This window comes from Phalangium opilio, unplaced genomic scaffold, assembly GCF_054372755.1.
Source record: "Phalangium opilio isolate 3A_F unplaced genomic scaffold, DU_Popi_V2 ptg000009l_1, whole genome shotgun sequence".
Taxonomy (NCBI): Eukaryota; Metazoa; Arthropoda; class Arachnida; order Opiliones; family Phalangiidae; genus Phalangium; species Phalangium opilio.
Window position 1 is genome coordinate 11,097,222 of NW_028324146.1, and position 23,885 is coordinate 11,121,106.

At 37.8% G+C, this 23,885-nt stretch overlaps 1 protein-coding gene and 1 long non-coding RNA gene across 2 annotated transcripts; both read right to left on the reverse strand.

The window, feature by feature from the left end:
- Positions 1–4,684: 4,684 nt before the first annotated feature.
- On the reverse strand, positions 4,685–5,045 carry LOC149714197 (uncharacterized). The gene is made up of 3 exons (XR_016369378.1): positions 5,011–5,045; positions 4,898–4,976; positions 4,685–4,831 (listed from the first exon to the last, which is right to left on the reverse strand). It is a non-coding gene; the product is annotated as an uncharacterized LOC149714197 (long non-coding RNA).
- A 14,122-nt stretch (positions 5,046–19,167) lies between these two features.
- Positions 19,168–22,366, reverse strand: LOC149714198 (uncharacterized). Its single transcript, XM_089844765.1, has 5 exons — positions 21,231–22,366; positions 20,933–21,116; positions 19,765–19,776; positions 19,561–19,708; positions 19,168–19,251 (listed from the first exon to the last, which is right to left on the reverse strand). The coding sequence occupies exons 1-5, from the start codon at positions 21,742–21,744 to the stop codon at positions 19,168–19,170; spliced, it is 942 nt and encodes a 313-aa protein (XP_089700891.1). The 5' UTR covers positions 21,745–22,366.
- Between the last annotated feature and the right edge of the window lie 1,519 nt (positions 22,367–23,885).

Here is a 23,885-nt window from a genome sequence, read left to right on the forward strand (position 1 = left end):
AAAATTAGTATACAAGAGACTGTTGATCAGTGTAATTTATTAAATATGGAAGTCGAATGGCTTAAAACTTCAAAAGGAAACTATAACCCCGTAATTCGTGGCCAGATAATTACGATAAAAAGCACAGTTCTAAATCGCAAATACTGGCAATGCCCGATAGCGGAATGCAAGTTGATTATGAAGGATAGAGTTATTTCAAAGCCACTGGATTCTTTTAACAAAGTACGTAAGAGATATTTAAATACCTTTTTCTGAGATGGGGTTAGGTTAGGTTTGGTTTGGTTTTGGTTGGGTTATGTTGGGTTATGTTTGGTTAGGTTTTGGTTGGGTTATGTTTGGTTTGGTTTTGGTTGGGTTATGTTTGGTTGGGTTTGGTTCGGGATACGTTTGAGATTAGTGAAGAAGTGACACTAGTGGCAACTTGAAAACGGAACCAAAACCGCCGAAGAATTCCTAGAAATTATCAAATGGGGCTTTAAAATGGATTAAAATGTATCCCTTATGGAATGAAAAAATAAATAAACCCATCAAATTCTACTCTATTTGAGTCTTTTTTGGTATGCTATTTTGTGTTAATTGGAATATGAGAACTGGGAATTGGGATGAATGAGATTTGGGTAAATGGGTATTATGGAATTAAATTGGGTGAAATGGGGTAACCTTTTGCACAAATTAAATGGGGGACATCTTTAAAATTCTTGATCTTACAGATTATTCCCAAAAACTTTTCACTAATTGTGCAAATAAAAATCCTACATGATGTTGAATGCCTAATATTTAGAAGAAAAAAACCCTAAAACTTTATTGGACAAATATATTGATAAAATTACACATGATTTAGTCAAGTATATTGAATATACTTTGGTCACATTAAAAGTGTTGATATTGAATCCATCGACCGGGTAAAATTTTATTGCCTAAACGCGTCGAAAAAAACAGACTTTAATGTTATTCGAAAGCGAAATATTGTTCAATTGTTTGAATAACATTATGAGCAATAAAAAGACTTATTGAATGTATATTTTCAGTTTATTACGCAAATATTTTTCAAAAATAACCGAGAATGGGGTTCCATTTCCTAAAACATATTGTGGCATTATATTTGAACTTTACACAAATGTTAGTCTGAATAAGGTTTTACTTTTACTTTGTAACTTAAACAACGGGCCCAACGTTTTTCTGTGCAAATTTTCGAACGTGTAGGGTCCTCTTAATTACATATAACACGCTACAATAACAAAAATATAACGGTTTTATTTATAAGAAAATGTTTTTATTTAATTTGGAAGAGAAATATCAGTTAAGTTTTAAACATAATTCATGGATTTTATTGGGGAATATTTTGTCCATTTTAAGAGTCCTGAAGCATCCCTGTTACGCTGAATTAATAAAAATCTTCTGAATTACCAAAATGTAGGCCAGTAAGAATTGGTTTAAAGATGCCTATTGAGTGTTGCCAAATGCTATATTATTTCCAACCATTTTTCACGGAAAATTATAATTTCGTGTACTTTTCGCCATTTGAGCTTTTATAATAATATATTTGGATTCTTTTCCACTTTATTGAAAGGATAGTCCTGACGAGAGAAACGTCCTCGCCTGTAAGGAACCCGCGATTTTCATTGAAAGCCTATCCCCAAAATATTTTAATTCATTTACCGATATGCTATAGATTACTTCCTAATATTTAAAATCTGGCAATATTCCTTTTTTCTCTGTGAACGTTTGACAATACAAATGTAGGCCTAGTAACCAACTATAGGTCGGAATTAATTTCCTATAAATAACCTGAAGTAAATAAACGATGAAACGAGAAACAATCAATGTAATAGACGAGTTGTATAACCATTACCTACTCAAACGTTTTTTATTTGATAGACTGCAAGTCGTCTGTGAAATTTATATTTGAAAATAATTATGGTGCTAAACGAATATAAACTATCTCGAATAGTTCTTGTTATTTTAACTGAATTTTGGAGGATTAGTAATTGGCCTACCATAAACTGAAACCAAAATTCAAACTTGCAATTCGTATACACGACACGAAATAGTACTCTCCTCCATGCGCAAACCCACTCATTAACTTCAAAGATCTCTTTTTTTCGATGATAATATTTCATGGATTCTAACCATAATTGTTCTTTTAATACAACTATTATTATTACCACATTATTCCTACAACGCATGAATAATACATTATTTTAAATTTAACGTCTGCAGTTTAAGGTATCCCACAGTTCGGTTCAAATCGGTTTTGGACTAAAACCGACACTGAACTGAAACTTTTCAGTTGAGATTTTCAAGAACTGAAACTGAACTGAAATTATCAGTTCGGTTTAGCCAGGAAACCGAACTGATCAGTTCAGTTTTCAGTTATAACTGAACTGAACTGAGAACCCCAGATTGTAACTATTAACCGCTAACATTTTATACTACTACTAAGTATTTTGGAATCTCACCAAAAACATCTCTGTAAAAATATGCCAAGTTGTTTGGCCGTAAAAAGAAGTGAGATCTAAAATACGGCCAAGTTATTATCTCCATATCAAGGATTCGTTTAATTCCAGATATGGATCGAAATTAAAATATTAAATCAAATTGGTTAAATATTCTTGATAAGCCTTTGTGGTTAAACTTGTAATTTCCGTTATTAACCTTCACGGGTGCAAAGAAGAAGGATGCAAGTTTGGAATGCTAATGGCCAAGTCAGAAAAACATTCTTGAGAAGTTTTAAGTCGAATAAAATGTTGGTTCACCTGGAGATAATAACTTGGCCGTATTTTAGATCTCACTTCTTTTTACGGCCAAACAACTTGGCATATTTTTACAGAGATGTTTTTGTTGAGATTTCAATCCTTTTTGTACGTGCATGTTCTTGTAGATTTATAGAAGTAGGATTATGAAGTGAAATAAACATTTGTACTTTTAGATTTTTATTTGTTCTTTCCAAGAGTTTTACTTGGCTTTGCCTTTTTCAACTTTTTTGCATTCAACTTTCTTTTTTTTTCTCAGGCTGTGATAATTGTTAACCGTATTTCTATTCGAAGAACACAATATATTGGCAAGTAACACTTTTAATCAACAGAATAGATTTAAGAAAAACTAAATGAATCAAAACACGCTTAGAACCATTTCAGACGAAATGAAAAGGAAATGAGTAAAAAATTTAATTACTAAAATATTATGTAAAAAACATAAATTTTGCAATAATACGAAAGAATCATATTAGTAAAAAATATTAATATTAAAAGACGAAAAAATCTATATCTATATAAATCAAAGTCCTGACTGACTGACTGACTGATAATCAACGCCCAGCCCAAACCGCTTGCGATAGAAGGCTGAAACTTTGCAGGAACGTTACTCATAAGTAGTAGGCGCGTACTAAGAAAGTTTTTTCCAATCCGCCGCCATCTTAAAAAATGGCGCCCAGAAATGTAATAAATCTTCTCTATTCATCAAATTCCGCGCGTTTCAACCGATTTCGCAAATATTTAGTACACTGCTTTCCTTTAACCTATAGACGGGCTGAATGGTCTTTTGGGTCCGATTTGTTGTCATCTTTTTAAATGGCGGCCAGAAATTTCAAATCCCTTCTTTATGGAATAATGTCCGCGTGAAAAGTAATAAAAAAATGTTCCAACGGGCTGACGGGCAACACCGAGTGCCTTCGCTTTTAGGGTGCTACAAAAAATTGGTCATCAGTAAAATCTGCCCATTCTTAGTATCATTTTGATGGAAGTTCTTATTATACGCGAGCGACGCCGCGGGTAACAGCTAGTTAAATTATAATGTCCTATTACGAGGGGATATAAATTATAAAACCCCCATTTCAGGGGCTAACAGGGGAAAATTCCCGCTTTTGGGACTTTTTCCTTTCTTTGTATGCTAAGTCCTACTTGTATGCCAAATTTTATCATTCCCGCAACACCGGAAGTGCCCTAGAGGTTTAGATGATGACTCTAATTCTAAACCCCAATTTCATGGGCTAAAAGGGGAAAACTCCCGCTTTTGGAACTTTTCCCTTTCTTTGTATGCTAAGTCCTACTTGTATGCCAAATTTTATCATTCCCGCAACACCGGAAGTGCCCTAGAGGTTTAGATGATGACTCTAATTTTAAACCCCCATTTCAGGGGCTAAAAGGGGGAAACTCCCGCTTTTGGGACTTTTCCCTTTGCTTGTATGCTTAGTGGTACAAGTATGCCCAATTTCATCATTCTAGCACCACCGGAAATGCCCTAGAGGTTTAGATGATGACTCTAATTTTAAACCCCCATTTCAGGGGCTAAAAGGGGGAAACTCCCGCTTTTGGGACTTTTCCCTTTGCTTGTATGCTTAGTGGTACAAGTATGCCAAATTTCATCATTCTAGCACCACCGGAAATGCCCTAGAGGTTTTGATGATGTGTCAGTCAGTCAGTCAGTCAGTCAGTCAGTCAGTCTCATAATGTGTCATTTTCACATAGGATTATCACAGAAACCAAATGAGTTAGAAAGCTGGATGTTGGAGGACTTCCTAGGATTAACACTGTGCCCTTGAGGTGCAAATATGAGTGGTGTACTATTCCCCAGTACCGAGTTAAGAGGGGGTCAAAATGAGGCTGAAATGTTTCGGGTAAAGGATTGCTGGTAGTGCACGACAACTTGGCGGGTGCACTGCTGTGCACCCAGATCTATGGAGGCTTTCTTTCTTGGCTTTCTAGATTTTTCCGTTAAGCAGCCAGTACTTTCAGCCTTCTTCAATGAAGGTGTCTTCACAATGCTTCTTGTTGATTTGGCCTTGACAGCAGAATCAGCCGACTTGCACCTCAACCTCTGCTTGTGGGTTTGTCTGGAAATAAAATTTAATCCCCACTATTAATATATTAGTAACTTGGGGGTTAAGCCTAAAACTTACTCGATGGATATCTCCATCTCACTATCATCATCATCATCCACAGCATTTGCTTTGGCTCCCTCTTCCTCTTGAAGCTGAGCTATAAGTAATTATATATATATATTAGTAATTACCAGTAACTAGAACAACGCGAGGCAAGTTAATAATCCCTTACAACTTTGACCTCAATAACACGACCTTTGTTCGACCCTTATTGGAATCAGCCTCTTGCCTATGGAACCCCTATCGTGTTCGGGACATAAACCACCTGGAGAATGTTCAAACGGTCAAACCCGGGCTTCAAATATCCCGTATGTGCTGAAATCCTTTAGGCGACAAGACAGACTGAGGTCCCTAAACTGGCAATCTCTCAAAGACCGTCGACTTTACATAGACTTGGTTTTATTATTTAAAATACTACGATGCCCGGACCAAACGTATTTTTCCTATACGGCGTCAACTTTTAAAACACGGGGGCCCAGATTTAAATTACGCCTTCCCCACTCTCGATGTGATGCTGCGAAATACTCATTTTTCCGTAGGGTAATCATTCCCTGAAATAACTCACCTGAGGATGTTGTGTCCGCTACTTCAGTTGCGATTTTCAAGCATAAACTAATGGAATACCTCAACACCACTTAAATTAACGCAATTACATGGCTCTATGGCACCATGCCCCTAGCCATTCCCGGACAATGAGCAAAACAAAATCAATACAATCTATCCGAAAGATTCAATTAAAAGTGAATAGCCCCAAAAACATTTACGTTAATTTTAGGATGAAACTTTTCTCTATCATAAAAATTTTATGACTGACCCCTAAAATATCAACGATAGTTTAAGGAAGACCCCTGTCACAACGGTAATGTAAGCGCCATCTCGTACACATATATGGTGAAAATATTTACCTTGACAAACTGGATATTTCCCCACATAAAATTTGACATGCATGGGCCTAGTTCATTTCGGAGGCTCCGTTTTTACCCACCCGCCGATGCCTTGATTACAGTCTCTTTAAAGGGAGGGTGAAGTGGAAAGTCAAGTGATTTTTATCGATTCTTCTAGTTATTATAAGACCAGTCTGCATAGTGAAACATCCAGGTAATACCTCCGAATGATTTTAAAATTAGGCACCGATACTCGGGGTTTCCCGATAGTATCGGATCGGTTGGTTTAATATGATACTAAACCGATACTCGTTTAATATGCTACTAAACCGATACTCGTTTAAAATACTTTAAATGGCGCTACGTGACATTTTTAGGTCTTTCAGTAATGTATTGATAATATTTCATTTCTATGAATGTCAATCGTGATGATTTCTCATTTATATAAAAAGTACCTGAATTTAGTTTATCTAATAACTAATAATATTATTTTGGAAATACCTCTAAACTGTGTACTTAGAAGTATAATTCATGAAATTACACTTTAAATTAAATTATTTCCTTGATCTGTAAATGGCACTGTCCTACTAAAAATATCGGCATCGGTCGAAGTATCGAGTTTTTGGATCATAGTGAGTAAATATCGGTATCGGTTCCTGTTTGCACCGGCACCGATCGGTATCGGGTTAAGCCGGGTATCGGTCATCTCTAATTTTCGTCCAAAATACTTACAGGTAGTTGACATTTTCAAGGATTTCTCGATGAATTCTTTTGTTGAAAAACATATGAGCGAATATGGGCTCGTAAGTTTTCTTTCCGACATAAATCCGTCTTTTCTTCTCATCCAATTGATTCCACAGGTTAAACAAATGTCCCCGACCAGGATCCCAAAACATTTGCGTTTGATCAATGATAACCGATTTGCCATTCGCCAATTGGTCCGTTACATTCGGATCATTGAGGAAATGAAATAGTCTCCCCCTTTTTTCCTCAAACCTGGATACGCAATTTCGTTTTGCTGAAAAATTAACGCGTGCAACTGTATCACGAATTAGCCCAGAGACAAGTGTTTTTGTCGACATAGATTTATTTACTGTTAATAGGGATTCATGTAATTTTAGAAGCAGGAATAGAGAATAGGGTATATTGGGCGCGCATCAAAGTCCACGACCCCCTTCCCGGGGGGGGCATGAAAGAAGAGACGGGTCATAGCGACAGAGGTAAAAAGGAATAACGTATTTTTCGCCGTCTCCGTCAGAAACGTCATCAAAACGTAGTTTAGGTGAGCCAATAAGATAATTTAAAATTTTCGTTTCGTGTTAAATTGACGCCTTTTCCAAAATATAGTTGAAATAAATTGACGCCTTTTCCAAAATATTGTTGAAATAAATTGACGCCTTTTCCAAAGTATAGTTGAAATAAATTAACGCCTTTTCCAAAATATAGTTGAAATAAATTAACGCCTTTTCCAAAATATAGTTGAAATAAATTGACGCCTTTTCCAAAATATAGTTGAAATAAATTGACGCCTTTTCCAAAATATAGTTGAAATAAATTGACGCCTTTTCCAAAATATAGTTGAAATAAATTGACGCCTTTTCCAAAATATAGTTGAAATAAATTGGCGCCTTTTCCGAAATATAGTTGAAATAAATTGACGCCTTTTCCGAAATATAGTTGAAATAAATTGACGCCTTTTCCGAAATATAGTTGAAATAAATTGACGCCTTTTCCAAAATATAGTTGAAATAAATTGACCAAAATATAGTTGAAATAAATTGACGCCTTTTCCAAAATATAGTTGAAATAAATTGACGCCTTTTCCAAAATATAGTTGAAATAAACTGACGCCTTTTCCAAAATATAGTTGAAATAAATTGACGCCTTTTCCAAAATATAGTTGAAATAAACTGACGCCTTTTCCAAAATATAGTTGAAATAAATTGACGCCTTTTCCAAAATATAGTTGAAATAAATTGACGCCTTTTCCAAAATATAGTTGAAATAAATTGACGCCTTTTCCAAAATATAGTTGAAATAAATTGACGCCTTTTCCAAAATATAGTTGAAATAAATTGACGCCTTTTCCAAAATATAGTTGAAATAAATTGACGCCTTTTCCGAAATATAGTTGAAATAAATTGACGCCTTTTCCGAAATATAGTTGAAATAAATTGACGCCTTTTCCAAAATATAGTTGAAATAAATTGACGCCTTTTCCAAAATATAGTTGAAATAAATTGACGCCTTTTCCAAAATATAGTTGAAATAAATTCACGCCTTTTCCAAAATATAGTTGAAATAAATTGACGCCTTTTCCAAAATATAGTTGAAATAAATTGACGCCTTTTCCAAAATAAAGTTGAAATAAATTGACGCCTCATATATATTGATGTTGACATTTGCTAACTGCCCAATAATTTGCAGCCTTTTCCGAAATATTGTTGAAATAAATTGACGCCTTTTCCGAAATATTGTTGAAATAAATTGACGCCTTTTCCAAAATATTGATGTTGACATTTGGTTCTTTCTCAATAATTTGTCGCCTTTCCCAAAATATAGTTGCAAAAAAACTAGACTCCTTTTCTGAAATATTGACGTTGACATTTGCTAATTTCCCTATATTTTGACACCTTTTCTCTACGCCTTTTATTTAAATTTTTTTTACAAAAAATCATATTTACCAAGGATTTGACACATTTTCCCAAAAATAATGTTGAGTGAATTAAAAAAAATCCCGAATAATTTGACGGTTTTTTCAAAATTTACCGTTTTCAATTATTGAATTCCCAAAAAATTCAACGATTTTCCCAAAACATTTCAGTTTTTCTCGCATTTATATTTCCCTCCTTTTATCAGAAATAAATGTTTCCGTAAGCTTAAAAAAATCCATAGCTATAAAACTCCGGCGCGAGTCCGGCAATTTTTCACAGTCCCCTCTGGCTTATTTTGCAAGATTGAGTGCAGAATGCGTTAAGCGGATAGCGGCTTCAATGGCGGTAAGTGCATGGATTTTAAAATTTTCAAAAATTTTTTTGACCAACTTGCGGCGGCCAAATAATTTTTTAACTATTTTTTTCGGACTCCTCATGGTCCAATTAACTAGAAACCATTGTTAGTTGGGTGGGTCACGTAAAGTGCAATCCTACCAGCTTTTCTTTATAAAATCCCTTACTTATTGACAGGCCACAGCTGGATTTAATTTAATAGAAATAGAAATGTATACTTTGTTTGCGTTCATTGCCCTGTTACGGAAGAAGCTAGTTTCCATTTTCCTAGTGTTCTGTTTATTTTGAAGCTGTTAGTTCTTTAGAATTATTGAATGTGTATGAACTAATAAGGCTATGTAGTTCTTTTATTTGTTAAAACATTGGCTTTAAAGTTGAACATGAAATTTTTGAGTTTAGTTCATAATTTTGCGCATTTTCTTGAGTTTAGTTCATAATTTTGCGCATTTTCTTGAGTTTAGTTCATAATTTTGCGCATTGTCTTGAGTTTAGTTCATAATTTTGCGCATTTTCTTTAGTTTAATCCATAATTTTGCGCGTCTTAAATTAAAATTAGATTGACGAATTGCTCAAATCAAATGAAGAATGAGAAAAAGATAAAAGCGCCTTAAAGAGCACAATATTCTTCAGCAACATAATGCTTAAACGCGGCGAAGATGATCGCATTTCTGACTACCAAAAACTTAAGAAAACTTTCGAGGAAATGCAAGTTGAGAAAGAAAAAATTCGATAAACTTCATAAAGATCTCGAAAAAGAAATCAAATCCCTTCAGAAAAAACTCGACCCCCAAGATATGCAAATCGGTATCCAACACCACGAAAACGACATTTTGAGAACAGATTGTAATGATAAAGAATGTGAAGTTCAATAAATTTAACTTTTTTTCCATTTATTACTTCTTTTTTCAACTTTTTATGTCTTTTGAAGTTATTATGTGTGGTCCTTAAAGAAACAAGTTGGGAAAACCAAAATATTACCTCTCCGAGTCGGGGAAAAGACTAGTATACGACTCAATTTCGAAATACTAGAGCAACATTTTTTCGCTTTGTTTTGTCTAACGAGGCTTAAGTCATTGAATAGTTTTCTCTACATTGTCTAAATATATAATCATCCGCTAATCCTAGGTTTCAAATCATTATTTACAAATAATATAAGTTCTATGTTAAATTATTATGTATCAATTATTTACTCTTTGGTTCACTAAGCCTATTGCGGATCAAACTTGATTTACCCGATAGAATCCAGGCCTTAGCTTTCTTCTTGAAATAACTAAACCAAGGATTATTCTATATACAGATGTAGTATAGCTTAAGTAATATATAAACAGCCATTTCAAATAATAATATTAAAAAACATCCTTGGAATATGAATGGAATGAAACAGAGCTTTAAAGCTACAAAAGTACTAAATGCATCGTAATTACGAAAAAGATTTCCACATATTCACTTTATATTATGGAAAAAGTGAATATTAAGGTTCTGTAGGATTTCTTAACACATCAAAACAAAGCGAACTGCTAACTCGGCGCACTAGTGTGACAACGGACAGACACACACAGACAAAAAAATAGACTACTTTTTAACTCTCCGTATTAATTTTGAATTGAGAAAAGAGATTATCTTAAATATTAAAATAAATATAATTAATATTTAATATTTTCTTCGTTAGTTGTTCGCCTTATTGAGCGTTACATCGTTTTGATAAAGAACAATTAAACATTCTTGAGAGACTTGACTAATATTGGCGTTTGAAATGAAGCATACGCCGGTTGCTTCGCCTTACTCAAATAGGTAGTATATAAGGGTGTCGAACTACAGTTAAAAGCAAGAACAACCGCAATTGCGTGAACCTTGGAGGAAGACCCCTCCATTGGAACGCTATACGTTTCTCGTAACCCTTGCCGATCGCCGCGTATGTCTTAACCTTAAGGATGATGGTGGTGTTAGAAGCCAGGTGTACAGACTGGTGTCCATGTGAGATGGACAAAAAAAAAGACCAGAAGATGGTGGTGTTAGAAGCCAGGTGTACAGACTGGGGTCCATGTGGGATGGACAAAAACAAAGACCAGAAGATGGTGGTGTTAGAAGCCAGGTGTACAGACTGGTGTTCATGTGGGATGGACAAAAACAAAGACCAGAAGATGCGGGTGTTAGAAGCCAGGTGTACAAACTGGTGTCCATGTGGGATGGACAAAAACAAAGACCAGAAGATGGTGGTGTTAGAAGCCAGGTGTACAGACTGGTGTCCATGTGAAATGGACAAAGACGAGAAGGTGGTGGTGTTTAGAAGCCAGTAAGTACAGACTGGTGTCCATGTGGAATGGGCGAAAGACTAGAAGATGGTGGTGTTTAGAAGCCAGGAAGTTCAGACTGGTGTCCATGTGGGGTGGATAAATGAACTGAGTTGTTAGACAGGCAATGGAGTAATAGCCTGTAAGTGGAATACAATTTCCGGGACTGTAAATGCGATCTGGAAATTGAATACACGTTTTCTCCGATTTGCAAACTGCGAACGCGGTCACGTGGGTGTAACAACGGACAGACAGACAGACAGACACGTCGAAATTAGAACCTCTCCGTGACATACGTCACTCGGAGAGGTAATTAGAACCTCTCCGTGACATACGTCACTCGGAGAGGTAAAAACATTTTCTTACTACACTACATCTTTTAGCTGTCGCACATTTTTACCTCTCCGAGTGACGATGACGTCACGGAGAGGTATTACACTGGCCGTGTCTGTGTGTCTGTCTGTCTGTCTGTCAGACCCCACGTGACCGCGTTCGCAGTTTACAAATCGGAGCAAACAAATACCCGATTTCGAAACGCGTTCGCGGTTCACGGAAATTTGGCCATTCATCTACCAACACCAGTCTTTACTAACTGGCTTCTAAGGACCACAATCTGCTAGTCTTTGTCCATCCCACATGGACACTAGTCTGTACTTGCTAGCTTCCAAGCACAACCATCTTCTGTTCTTCGTCAATTTCACCTTGACACCAGCTTCTATGCACCACCATCTTCTGTTCTTCGTCAATTCCACATTGACACCATCTTCTATGCACCACCATCTTCTGTTCTTCGTCAATTCCACATTGACACCAGCTTCTATGCACCACCATCTTCAGGTCTTTGTCCATTCTGGCTTCTTTTCCTTCGTCATCGTTTGGTTTCAAGATATACGCGGCGATCGGCTAGGGTTACGAGAAACGTCTAGCCTCCCAATGGCAGGGCTTCCATCATCGGTTCACGCGAATGCGTTTTTATCTATTATTGGTTTCAAGATACACGCGGCGATCGGCTAGGGTTACGAGAAACGTCTAGCCTCCCAATGGCAGGGCTTCCACCATCGGTTCACGCGAATGCGTTTTTATCTATTATTATAATGGAAACGAATCGTATATATACCCCGAAAATTGAAGAAAGCGGGCAAGAGGGGTACCCTTCACTTTAAACGTCAATATTAGCAAAGTTTCGAAAGTGATAGATATTAGGTCCTCATTAGACTTATGACAATACACAGGGAAATGCTAAACGATTAAACTTTTACAAATGGCCTTCGCGATATACCGCCAATTTGAGCTACGTATTTCCGGTTTTCTCATTGGCTGGTGGACCCATGGACGAAGTAATACTGAAGAACCAATGGCAGCCCATTACTGCCCCCATTACTAAGCGACAAAACAACCAATGTAAAGCTTACAGCTCCAAAATGGAGGGGGTTATGAAAATGCGGAGTCAAATCCCGGAAAACGCTAGCGCCATCTAGACTAAATAAGACGTTAGCTGCTTCCCTCGTTAGAACGTTGATTCCCCCACTATCCGGTTTGCTACTATCTGCCGCTAGTAGGCGAATCAACAAGTATTTTTCAACTTTCTCCATCTGCCATCCGTCCTTCAAGTATTATTTCGTCCATGGTGGACCTGTGTTTGGAAAGTAAATTCGTCTCGACTCGGAGAGGTTTATTTTGGTTTCCCAATTGTTATTAATATCTGTTACTTCACTCTTAATATTAATTAAAATAGTTTAGAAACCTTAGGAGAGAAAACGTTTTAGGGCGTTGCACTTACATTAGTTAAAGCTTTTGAACTGACCAAGCATCTATTACATAACTTCAAACCTCACTGCTTGACTTGACAATCAACGTCCAGTCAAAGTAAAATTGCTTTCCCGTCATTTTCACATGCAAATCACAGAGCAAAGTTATACCAGAAAAAGATTAAGTAGACCTGAGCATTCCATAGATCTGAGCACCAACAGATCTCAAAGAATTGTGCACCAACACAAGTCATATGCTTATCGGCAGTCTAGCTTAATTACCCGCCATCGGTAATCTAGTCTAATTACCCGCCATCGGTAATCTTGTTTAATTACCCGCCACCGGTAGTCTAGCTTAATTACCCGCCACCGGTAATCTAGCTTAATTACCCGCCACCGGTAATCTAGCTTAATTACCCGCCACCGGTTATCTAGCTTAATTACCCGCCATCGGTTATCTAGCTTAATTAACCGCCATCGGTAATCTAGCTTAATTAACCGCCATCGGTAATCTAGCTTAATTACCCGCCATCGGTAATCTAGCTTAACTACCCGCCATCAAAAATCTAGCTTAATTACCCGCCAACGGTAATCTAGCTTAATTACCCGCCATCGGTAATCTAGCTTAATTACCCGTCATCGGTAATCTAGCTTAATTACCCGCCACCGGTAATCTAGCTTAATTACCCACCCCCGGTAATCTAGCTTAATTACCCGCCACCAGTAATCTAGCTTAATTAACCGCCACAGGTAATCTAGCTTAATTACCCGCCACCGGTAATTTAGCTTAATTACCCGCCACCGGTAATCTAGCTTAATTACCCGCCATCGGTAATCTAGCTTAATTACCCACTATCGGTAATCTAGCTTAATTACCCGCCATCGGTAATCTAGCTTAATTACCCGCCAACGGTAATCTAGCTATATTATCCGCCAACGGTAATCTAGCTTAATTACCCGCCGCCGGTAATCTAGCTTAATTAACCACCACAGGCAATCTAGCTTAATTACCCGCCACCTGTAATCTAGCTCAATTAACCGACATCGGTAATTTAGCTTAATTACCCGCCATCGGTAATCTAGCCTAATTACCCGCCACCGGTAATCTAGCTTAATTACCTGCCACCGGTAATCTAGCTTAATTACCCGCCACCGGTAATCTAGCTTAATTACCCGCCATCGGTAATCTAGCTTAATTACCCGCCATCGGTAATCTAGCTTAATTACCCGCTATCAGTAATCTAGCTTAATTACCCGCCTTCGGTAATCTAGCTTAATTACCCGCCATCGGTAATCTAGCTTAATTACCCGCCACCGGTAATCTAGCTTAATTACCCGCCACCGGTAATCTAGTTTAATTACCCGCCATCGGTAATCTAGTTTAATTATCCGCCAACGGTATTCAAGCTTAATTACCCGCCAACGGTAATCTAGCTTAATTACCCGCCAACGGTAATCTAGCTTAATTACCCGCCGCCGGTAGTCTAGCTTAATTACCCGCCATCGGTAATCTAGCTTAATTACCCGCCACCGGTAGTCTAGCTTAATTACCCGCCACCGGTAGTCTAGCTTAATTACCCGCCATAGGTAATCTAGCTTAATTACCCGCCACCGGTAATCTAGCTTAATTACCCGCCACCTGTAATCTAGCCTAAATACCCGCCACCGGTAGTCTAGCTTAATTACCCGCCACCTGTAATCTAGCTTAATTACCCGCCACCTGTAATCTAGCTTAATTACCCGCCACCGGTAATCTAGCTTAATTAACTGTTATCGTTAGTCTAGCTTAATTACCTGTAATCGTTTATCTTGCTTGATTACCTGTAATCGTTAGTCTAGCGTAATTACCTAAAATCATTTAGTTTTTGCAACGAAAGAGAGTAAAACAGCGTATGTGCAAGAGTGGCTATCTACTCGGATTATATTAACTCTGTAACTTAAGAAATGCGATATTAGTTTTTTAACCGGTTAATAATATCTTAATACTGTTTTTTAGTTACTGCTATAAATAGCAATGTTATGTTATCATTTGATCACTCTCACTCTCTCACTTGCTTAATAAACAGTTCGTTATTTTATTTGGTCTCTCTCTTCCTTATGGATTATCTCTTTAATATAAGTTAGGTATAAGGCTATCAAAATCTATCAGGTAATGGGCTCAGCCACGTGTAAATACTTATGTTAAGGAAAGTCGGGTACCAGTTAGTATTATAGTATAAGACTTAGTCTTCGGTCAACACGTATACAAGACGGCTTCAAGCGACTTGAAATCTCTCGTCACGAAGTTGAACAATACTAACTATCAGCTTTGGAAATTCAAAATGAAGATGGTACTGACCAGAGACAATCTAAGGGAAGTCGTCGAGAAAGCGAAACCTACGTCGGAACCTCCTGCTGACTGGGATAAGAGAGACAAGCAAGCCCAAGCTGCTATAGCACTGTCTGTGGAAGACGATCAATTAATTCATATCGTTCACGAGAAGACTGCCCGTTCCATGTGGGAGACACTCCAGAAGCTACATGAGCAAGCAAACATCACAAGCAAATTATTCCTGCTACCGAAGATGCATCAAATGCGCTTCAAGGACGATGACCAAAGTATGCAAGACCACATAGGGTCCATGTTGGAGATAGTCGAGAAATTACGAGGAATCGGAGAAAAACTGCCTGATACACACGTCGCTGCCATGTTACTCTGCAGTCTACCAGAATCTTACAATGTCTTGGTCACAGCCCTCGAAGTGAGACCGGAAGCAGATCTGACACTAGACTTAGTGAAAGCGAAATTACTGGACGAATTCAATCGACGTCAAGAGACTAGAGCAGCTTCCACTAGGAATGACACAGCGTTGCAGACTTCAAGTCAAAGCAAAGGTCGAAGATTCAATAATCAACGGCGTCGTCCAAGCAGAGGAGTCTGTTATCTTTGTAACAAGCCAGGGCACTATATGAAGGACCGCCGAGGTTACAAAGATAAGCTGTATCGAGAACATGCTGCATCCCGAAGTGAGCGAAGTAAAGCAGCGGTAGAAAAGAGAACGAGAGGGGAGTATACAGCCTTCAAGGCTTCGAATGGCTCACAAGCGAACTCATGGTATGTGGATTCAGGGGCCACCAGTCACATGTCCAGCGATCGGAAGAATTTCAAATTCATAACGCCGAAATCAGAGAAGATTCATCTCGCATGATTGACTGCCTCGCTCCAAACGGAGAAGTACATAGCATAGCTGTGAAGAACATCCTTTATGTTCCAAAACTAGGAGGCAGCTTACTTTCTGTACACCGTTTGACGCAGACAGGACACACTGTCATCTTTGAAGGCGACGAATGCAGAATCATGGAAGGTCAAAACGTTGCAGCTTTCGCCAAGATGGATGGATTCCTTTATCGACTTCAAACCAAGCAAATAGCAAAAGTTTCCAGCAACTCGCATACAGCCGATTGCATTCACCTCTGGCATAGACGGCTAGGGCATCGGGACATAGATGCCGTGAAGTCTCTTTCATCGAAGAATCTTGCCGATGGTATCAAGATATCCGAATGTCAGCGGAAGCTTATTTGCGAATGTTGTCTAAAGGGAAAGATGACAGCTAAACCATTCTTAACATCTACATCGAAGACCAAGGAGCCTATGGAACTAATCCATACGGACAGTGACACCTGGCGGTAATCGATACATACTAACATTCATCGATGACTACTCAAGATTTACACAGCTCTATCTGATGAAGACCAAGAACTCCGTTCTAACTGCAGTCAAGGATTTCATTGCATCCGTAAGGACCAAATTCGGAAGATACCCGAAAGCTCTTCGATCAGACAATGGTGGAGAATATATCAGCCATGAAATTGAAGATTATCTCAGGGATCTTGGCATCGAACACCAGTTGACCGTACCGTATAATCCACAACAGAACGGAGTTGCGGAACGCAAGAATCGATCCTTGACGGAAATGGCCAAATGCATGCTGTTGGACGCACAACTCGAGAACCGTTACTGGGGTGAAGCTGTCACGACCGCCGCCTATCTTCAAAATCGTCTGCCAACAAGAGCCATTGACGTAACACCTTATGAGCTTTGGAGTGGTTCAAAGCCACGTATTGGACACATCCGTGTATTCGGAAGTAAAGCCTATTCGTACATTCCCAAGGAGAAACGAGTAAAATTCGGAGACAAAGCTTTTAAAGGAGTCCTGGTCGGAAATGGCTTAGCAACGAAAGGCTATCGTATTCTCAATCCTGAGACTGCCAAAGTTCACTTCAGCCGTTCTGTCACTTTCGACGAAGGAACAGAAGACAACACCTTTGAAGAAAGCATCATATCAGAGCCAGAAGGGGAAAAGGAGACTAATTCAGCTGACTCCTTGATCACGTCACATCCGAAAAAGGAACAATCAGAATCATCATCTGATGGAGAACAAGAATCTGAAGAAATACCATCAGTTCCTATTCTTCCAAGACGATCGGAAAGGGATAATAAGGGCATTCCACCAAAGAGATTGACGTACAAGGCAACGGTTCAATATCCTCGCGAACCAAGCTCATGAGAGGAACTCGCCGACTTAAATCCGAGAGAAAGGAAGAACTGGACAGATGCTGCTAAAGAAGAAATATCATCTTTACATGAAAGAGGAACCTGGGAGTTAACAGACCTACCACCAAATCGGAAGGCCATTGGTTGTCGTTGGGTTTTCAAAGCCAAACATGATCAAAATGGAGCACTCAGCAAATATAAAGCCCGATTAGTCGCCAAAGGCTATTCTCGGAAGTTTGGCGAAGATTTTGACGAGACGTTTGCACCTGTCGTGAAGTACGAGACTGTACGACTTCTACTCAGTATCGCCGCAGCCAAGAACTTACCGGTCAAAAACTATGACGTCCAAACCGCATTCCTGCATGGAGACATAGTCCAGGACCTGTATATGGAACAGCCTCCGGGTTTCATCCAACCTGGAAATGAAGAGAAGGTCTGCAGACTCAAGCGCAGCTTATACGGATTGAAGCAATATGCAAGGTCCTGGAACGTCAAAGACAATCAAATTCTACTTGACGAAGGATTCAATCGTAGCAAAGCCGATCCAGGACTTTACTCGAAATTGGAACAAGACGGTACCTGGACGTATATCCTACTATACGTAGATGATCTGTTGGTGTTGAACAAGAATGAAGCCACCATCAACAATCTGTACGAGAAACTAAATAAGCACTTCGAGCTAAAGGACCTAGGAAACGCCTCGTATTACCTCGGTATCCAGATTGAGCGAGGAATTGACGGAAGCTTTACAATCCATCAAGGAACTAAAATAGCGTTCATGCTCGAAGACTTCGGCATGCAAGATGCGAAGATATCCAAAACTCCTATGGATCCCTCATATCCAAAATTGTCTGGAGACGAAGATATCCTACCTAACAACAACCGGTATCGAGAAGCAATTGGAATACTTCTACACATCGCTACCGTTTCACGATCAGACATTGCAGTTAGCATCAGCTACCTATGCCGAAGAGTCTCAAAGCCGAGAGAAAGAGATTGGACGGCCGTCAGACGAGTAATGCGTTATCTCAAGGGAACAAAAGATGTCCGACTTCATTTCCCAGCTTTGAAGAAAACACCAGAACTTGTCGGCTACGTCGATGCAGATTGGGCCGGTGATCATCAAGACCGGAAATCAACGAGCGGATACCTATTCCAATTCGGACAGGGAACGATCGCATGGTCAAGTCGGAAACAATCAACTGTCGCGCTCTCATCGACAGAAGCCGAATACGTCGCAGCAGCTCATGCCGCCCAAGAAGTCATTTGGCTACGACAGCTTCTCGAAGATGTTGGATTCCCGGCTACCACGCCAACCTACTTATTTGAGGACAATCAAGGATGCATCAAGATGAGTCTTTCCGAACGGATCAGCGCTAGGACGAAACACATTGACGAACGATACCACTTCCTCAAGGATATGAGAGAAAACAACATCATCGATATCAACTATTGCCCAACCGAGGAAATGACCGCCGATATGTTAACCAAGCCTTTAACAAAAGAAAAACTTGTACTTGATGTCCAAAGCCGGATTATCCGATAATCGTCGAGAAGGGGTGTTGGAGAAATCGACTCTTATCTACTCGGATTATATTAACTCTGTAACTTAAGAAATGCGATGTTAGTTTTTAACCGGTTAATAATATCTTAATACTGTTTTTTAGTAACTGCTATAAATAGCAATGTAATGTTATCATTTGATCAGTCTCACTCTCTCACTTGTTTAATAAACAGTTCGTTATTTTAACTTGGTCTCTCTCTTCCTTATGGATTATCTCTTTAATATAAGTTAGGTATAAGGCTATGAAAATCTATCAGTTTTAATATTCGCGAATAGTAGGCTTAAGTCGAGTGAGGTCAGATGGAAGAAGTATATCGTTATAAGAGGTTATCTGTCGCAAAATCTTTAAATCATCCGCGAATAGACATAATTGGGAAACAAGTTTATCAGGCAGGTCGTTAATAAAGATTAAAAACAAAAGTGGTCCAAGCACGCTCCCTTGTGGGAGGGGGTACTGAGACTGGCTCGATATTCGATTTAAAAATCATTATTCGTCTCGGTATTCGATAAGAAGATTTTTGGGTATTCGATATTCGTCTCGATAGTAAAAAAGTGGTATTCGCCCATGCTTACAATATAGGTTCCTAACATTTCCAGGCTTGTATGAACCCTGCTTAATTCCTTTAATAATTAAATTAAAAACCTTAATTACCCTTGAACTAGATGGTGATTTTGTTTTAGGAACTGCTGCTCTTGGGATTTTACTCTTTCTCCTATGCCCGCAATCTTTTTGATGAGGTTTACGTCCTTTGGCAGGACTGTTTTTCTGAAGTTGCTCTTTTAACTCCGTTTGTAACCATCTTAACTCAAAAATCAAATTAAATTTTCGATAAATCTTTAAATTAATAACAAATACCTTAAATTAACACTATAAAGATAATACAAGCGCTTTAAACTTAAAAGTATCCCTTTAAAATAAACTGAAAAGAAATTCTTTCGTACAATAGAAAAGGAACTAGCCCATCAATGTTGACACAGAACTTTCTAGAACTATCCTACACCCCTATATCCCCAGTGCAAAATGAAACACCTAGCAACTAAAATACTTTCCAAGAACCCAGAGAAATGTCACGCTGATTTAGACCCCAAGCAACAAGTCCTTGAGTCACTATCCTGGTACCTGGCCGGAGAAACTTCTAGAACATTATTTTTTTAACCCTTAAACTGACCAATCCCAATTTGGTCCCAGATTTAAAAGTATTGCCTATTCGTTGATAACATGAATACGCCCGGCTACGTCATAAATATGGTCCACTATTCGCCAAACCAAAGTCAATCAACAAACGTTATTGTCCCACAAATCCTTGCGAGAAACTGGAAGTTAGAAAAGAAACTCGGAGACATTTTTTTTAACCCCCTAAGAAGAAGAGAAGGAGCGCGAGTGCGCGAAATATTAAAAGAAAAAGGAAATGATTAACCCTTAAATCGCGGAAAAAGAAAAAAAAAGAAAAATTAACCCTTAAATCGAGAAGAAGAAAGAAACCTGAACCCTTAAGAAGAATAAGGAAGAGGAGCAACTTGTAAGAAATTGAAAACTTGAAACTATTTTCATAAACCGACTTGAAACTATGGTTGACCGATTGATTCAATTTTAAAAAATCTTAACTTTCTATTTTTGAACATTATTGTTTTTAGTGCATAACTGCACGATTTTAACCTTAACACCCCTAAAATTTAACTTAAAAACCTTTCATAGAGGTTATATATTGCAAACCTCCCTTAGATATAACTTTTGATATTTTGCTTAAATTCTTATTTTGACCCATAAAAAGTTTGTGAAAATTTATGAACAAGATTGAATATTATGTTGAATATTAAAAATTTGGATTAGAATCTATTTTGACTCTCAATTGACACATACCATCAAACGCGGTCACTTTTGATTCAGAAATTTTATGAGCCCCTCGTTCCCGTTAAAAGGTCTTAACTCTCCACTACTGACTGTATTCTAACATCTTGTCTAGCGTTAGCGAGGTTGAATCATAAGTGAAAAGAGGTACGTGTTTGTCTTGCATCTTCCTTACCCCTCTAGTAAGACGTCGAACACCCCACCCCACCCCCATAAACAACAACTGAAGAAGGCAGGTAAAGGCTTATACGTTCTAAGATGACTAAGTTCTAACCTAATTCTTTTATATTGTTCCGATAGATCTTCGTCACTAGCATTCTTATCTACACTTTCAATAGAAACACGTGGTTGCTCTTTAGCTAATAATAATTAGTGTTAAAGACAATTAAATCCCTTAAATATTGTCTCAATAATTAAACAAACACGTTCATTGGCTTCAGATTGTTTTAATTTTTTTAAAAAAAAAGGGATACGTAGAGGTTTTCTCTTTGCTGTACCTTCCCTATAAACTACACGTGGTTTATGACCACTCATTCGTCTAGGATAACGTGAATTAGTACTGCGAAATGGTGTAAATGAAAAAGACCGTCCTTTAGATGCAGGAGAGTTACTATTAAACACGGGTGCTGGTTTAGGCAATTTGGCAGGATTTTTGATACGCAAAGAAGTAATTTTGTTCTTCCTATCTAGTAATTGATTATGAAGTAACGACTGAACGTTTTCAAATCGTAAATCCTCATCATTCATTGATGTTTCAACATTTGGTGGCATTACCGTCACCGGAGAAAGTGCCACCAAATTATGGGTGTTACCTGTCCCCATTAATGGTGCTCTAACTAACAGTGGCATGCGCAATGGTAAAACGTTACGAATTACGGTAACATTATCACTGGGGGCGTTGTTGTTTACTGTCAAATCTGGCCTAAAAATAGGACCAAGTAATTGGGGTAATCCAACAAAATTTTGCAAACCTTCGTCTCTGTCCATAAATGGGACGAGTATGGGTATTAAACCAGAGTTTTTTTGCGGTACAAACAGACTGGCCAAATTTTCATCGTGACTGTGATTGCTATTGCTAAAATTTACACCCAAATTACCCCGGAATACAATAAATTAGTTCCAGTTCCAGTTCCAATTTGTGAAAGTTGTGCAACACCATCACAAAAGATCTGCCTGGCCAAGGCTTAATATTTCGGTTGGGCATTCCGAAGAATCTTCGTTAATTTCATCTTCTTCTAACTCTTGGGAACTCATTATTATAAATCCTACAAACAGTTCTAGTTTCAGTTAGAGTTAAAAAAATGCGTGAGGAAATTTGTTTTTATGCTGTAGGATTATACTCTGTTTCAGCTTTGGTTGTCAGCCAGCGCAAAGGCAGGCCTCTATAAACGCAGCTTTGTACGTGCTGACAATAGACAAAAGAAATCTCAATGTCCACGATCTAAAATCCCGAGATTTAAACCTAGGCTTAGCTTTACGCGTGGTGACAACCGAAGCTGAAACCGAGTAACACTTAATTCTGACAATAGACCACGTGGAGCTAAGTCCTAAACCTAACTAGCTTCACTATTCGTTGTCAGAAATTTTATATAACTAAATAATTAAACATTAATTACATACCTTCAATCTTGTTATTTCTTCTCTAAGAAATAGTAGCCGAAAACATTGGACACGACTTAACGCGTTCGGTCCAGTCATAGCCCACTCGATCACGCGCGTCACGACGCAAGCTGCTCGCGCTATAGAAGCCCGTTCAAAGAATTCAGTTTACATGTATAAGCGCGACTTTTGAAAAAAAATCGAACTCGCCGAAAAATTAACATTAAGTTCTACGGGAGGAGGTCAGTTTTTTGGCCATATCCTCTCTTCTATTGGTCGAAATGACCTGAACTTTTTATGAGACGTGTGGTTCAACGAGTTTTATTATTCTAAAAAAGATTCAAGCTTCTAGAGTGGATAGTTTTTTTATAAAAATTATTTTCAAAATCAAAATGATGGGTTCAGTGCTAAGACTGAATTGATCTTCGGATCTACTGGTCCAAATGTCCTGAAATTTTAACGAGAGGTGTGTTACAATGTATTCTAATATATTAAAAAGGATTGAAGCTTTTAGAGTGGATAATTATTTTAATAAAATTTAATTTACAATGTCATAGTTGTAAATTAAGTACTTAATACACAATATCTTTGGATCTAATGGCCCAAGTGTCCTGAAACTTTAATTAACTTGCCTTTTAGGGAGTAATAGGTTATAAATCCTAGACGTCTTGAACCAATTTTCTAAGCTTTGTAAACGTGCAGAGGGGCAGATGTCACGAAAACCCTTGGAGTGATGCCCAGCTGACAATATCATTTTCGAGCCATTGGCCATTTTTAAATGTTATCCTTACTTGTTGGGTGAGGCATTTAAAAGATTAATCGATTAAAATATGGAGTCTATCCTCAAAATAAGAAATGATATGATATTCAAGAAAAGTTGAGAAATGTTAAAACATAGCTTCAAAACTAAGAAGCTACAGTACAGAATGTCATTGAACAAGAAGTGGATCGCTGTGAGGAAGTTTTTTCTTCTACATGGACGTCCCTGACAATTAATTATAATTTAAAACTATCTCTCCACTAAATCTTTGTTTTTTACCAATTGTAACTGGTATTATAATACTTTTGCCCAACCTTTTTCAGTTTATTAATCATGATTTTATCTATGCTTAATTCTTTGTTTTTGTAAAATATGTGATACTTTCAATAAAAACAGTTTTGAACTAAAATGTGTTCATATAAAAAATGCTTCTGGTAGAAACACAAGGGTTCTGAACTTCCCCAAAATATGTGTGTTCTAGGCTTTAGAGCCTACAATTTTGTTTAATTATAAGATTTTTAGCGTAATGTTTAAGCAATACGTTTAATCTTGGAAAGGGAGTAAAAGTACTAAATTTTTTTTGGTAAAGCTAATTAATTATGAAGAGGTTTAACCATTTTTAGATATAATCGAGTGTAACACACCTCACGTTAAAATTTCTGGACATTTGGACGTCTTAGCACTGAACCCATCATTTTGATTTTGAAAATAATTTTTATAAAAAAAACTATCCACTCTAGAAGCTCGAATCGTTTTTAGAATAATAAAA

What these genes read in the sequence shown, in the direction of transcription:
- LOC149714198 (XM_089844765.1), bottom strand. Translation starts at nt 21,744, where the DNA reads ATGGACAGAGACGAAGGTTTGCAAAATTTTGTTGGATTACCCCAATTA. An exon ending in AGCAAAGAGAAAACCTCTAC is followed by an intron (nt 21,117 to 21,230) that starts GTATCCCTTTTT and finishes AATTATTATTAG; the next exon opens with CTAAAGAGCAACCACGTGTT. An exon ending in AATCACCATCTAGTTCAAGG is followed by an intron (nt 19,252 to 19,560) that starts GTAATTAAGGTT and finishes GATGATTTAAAG; the next exon opens with ATTTTGCGACAGATAACCTC.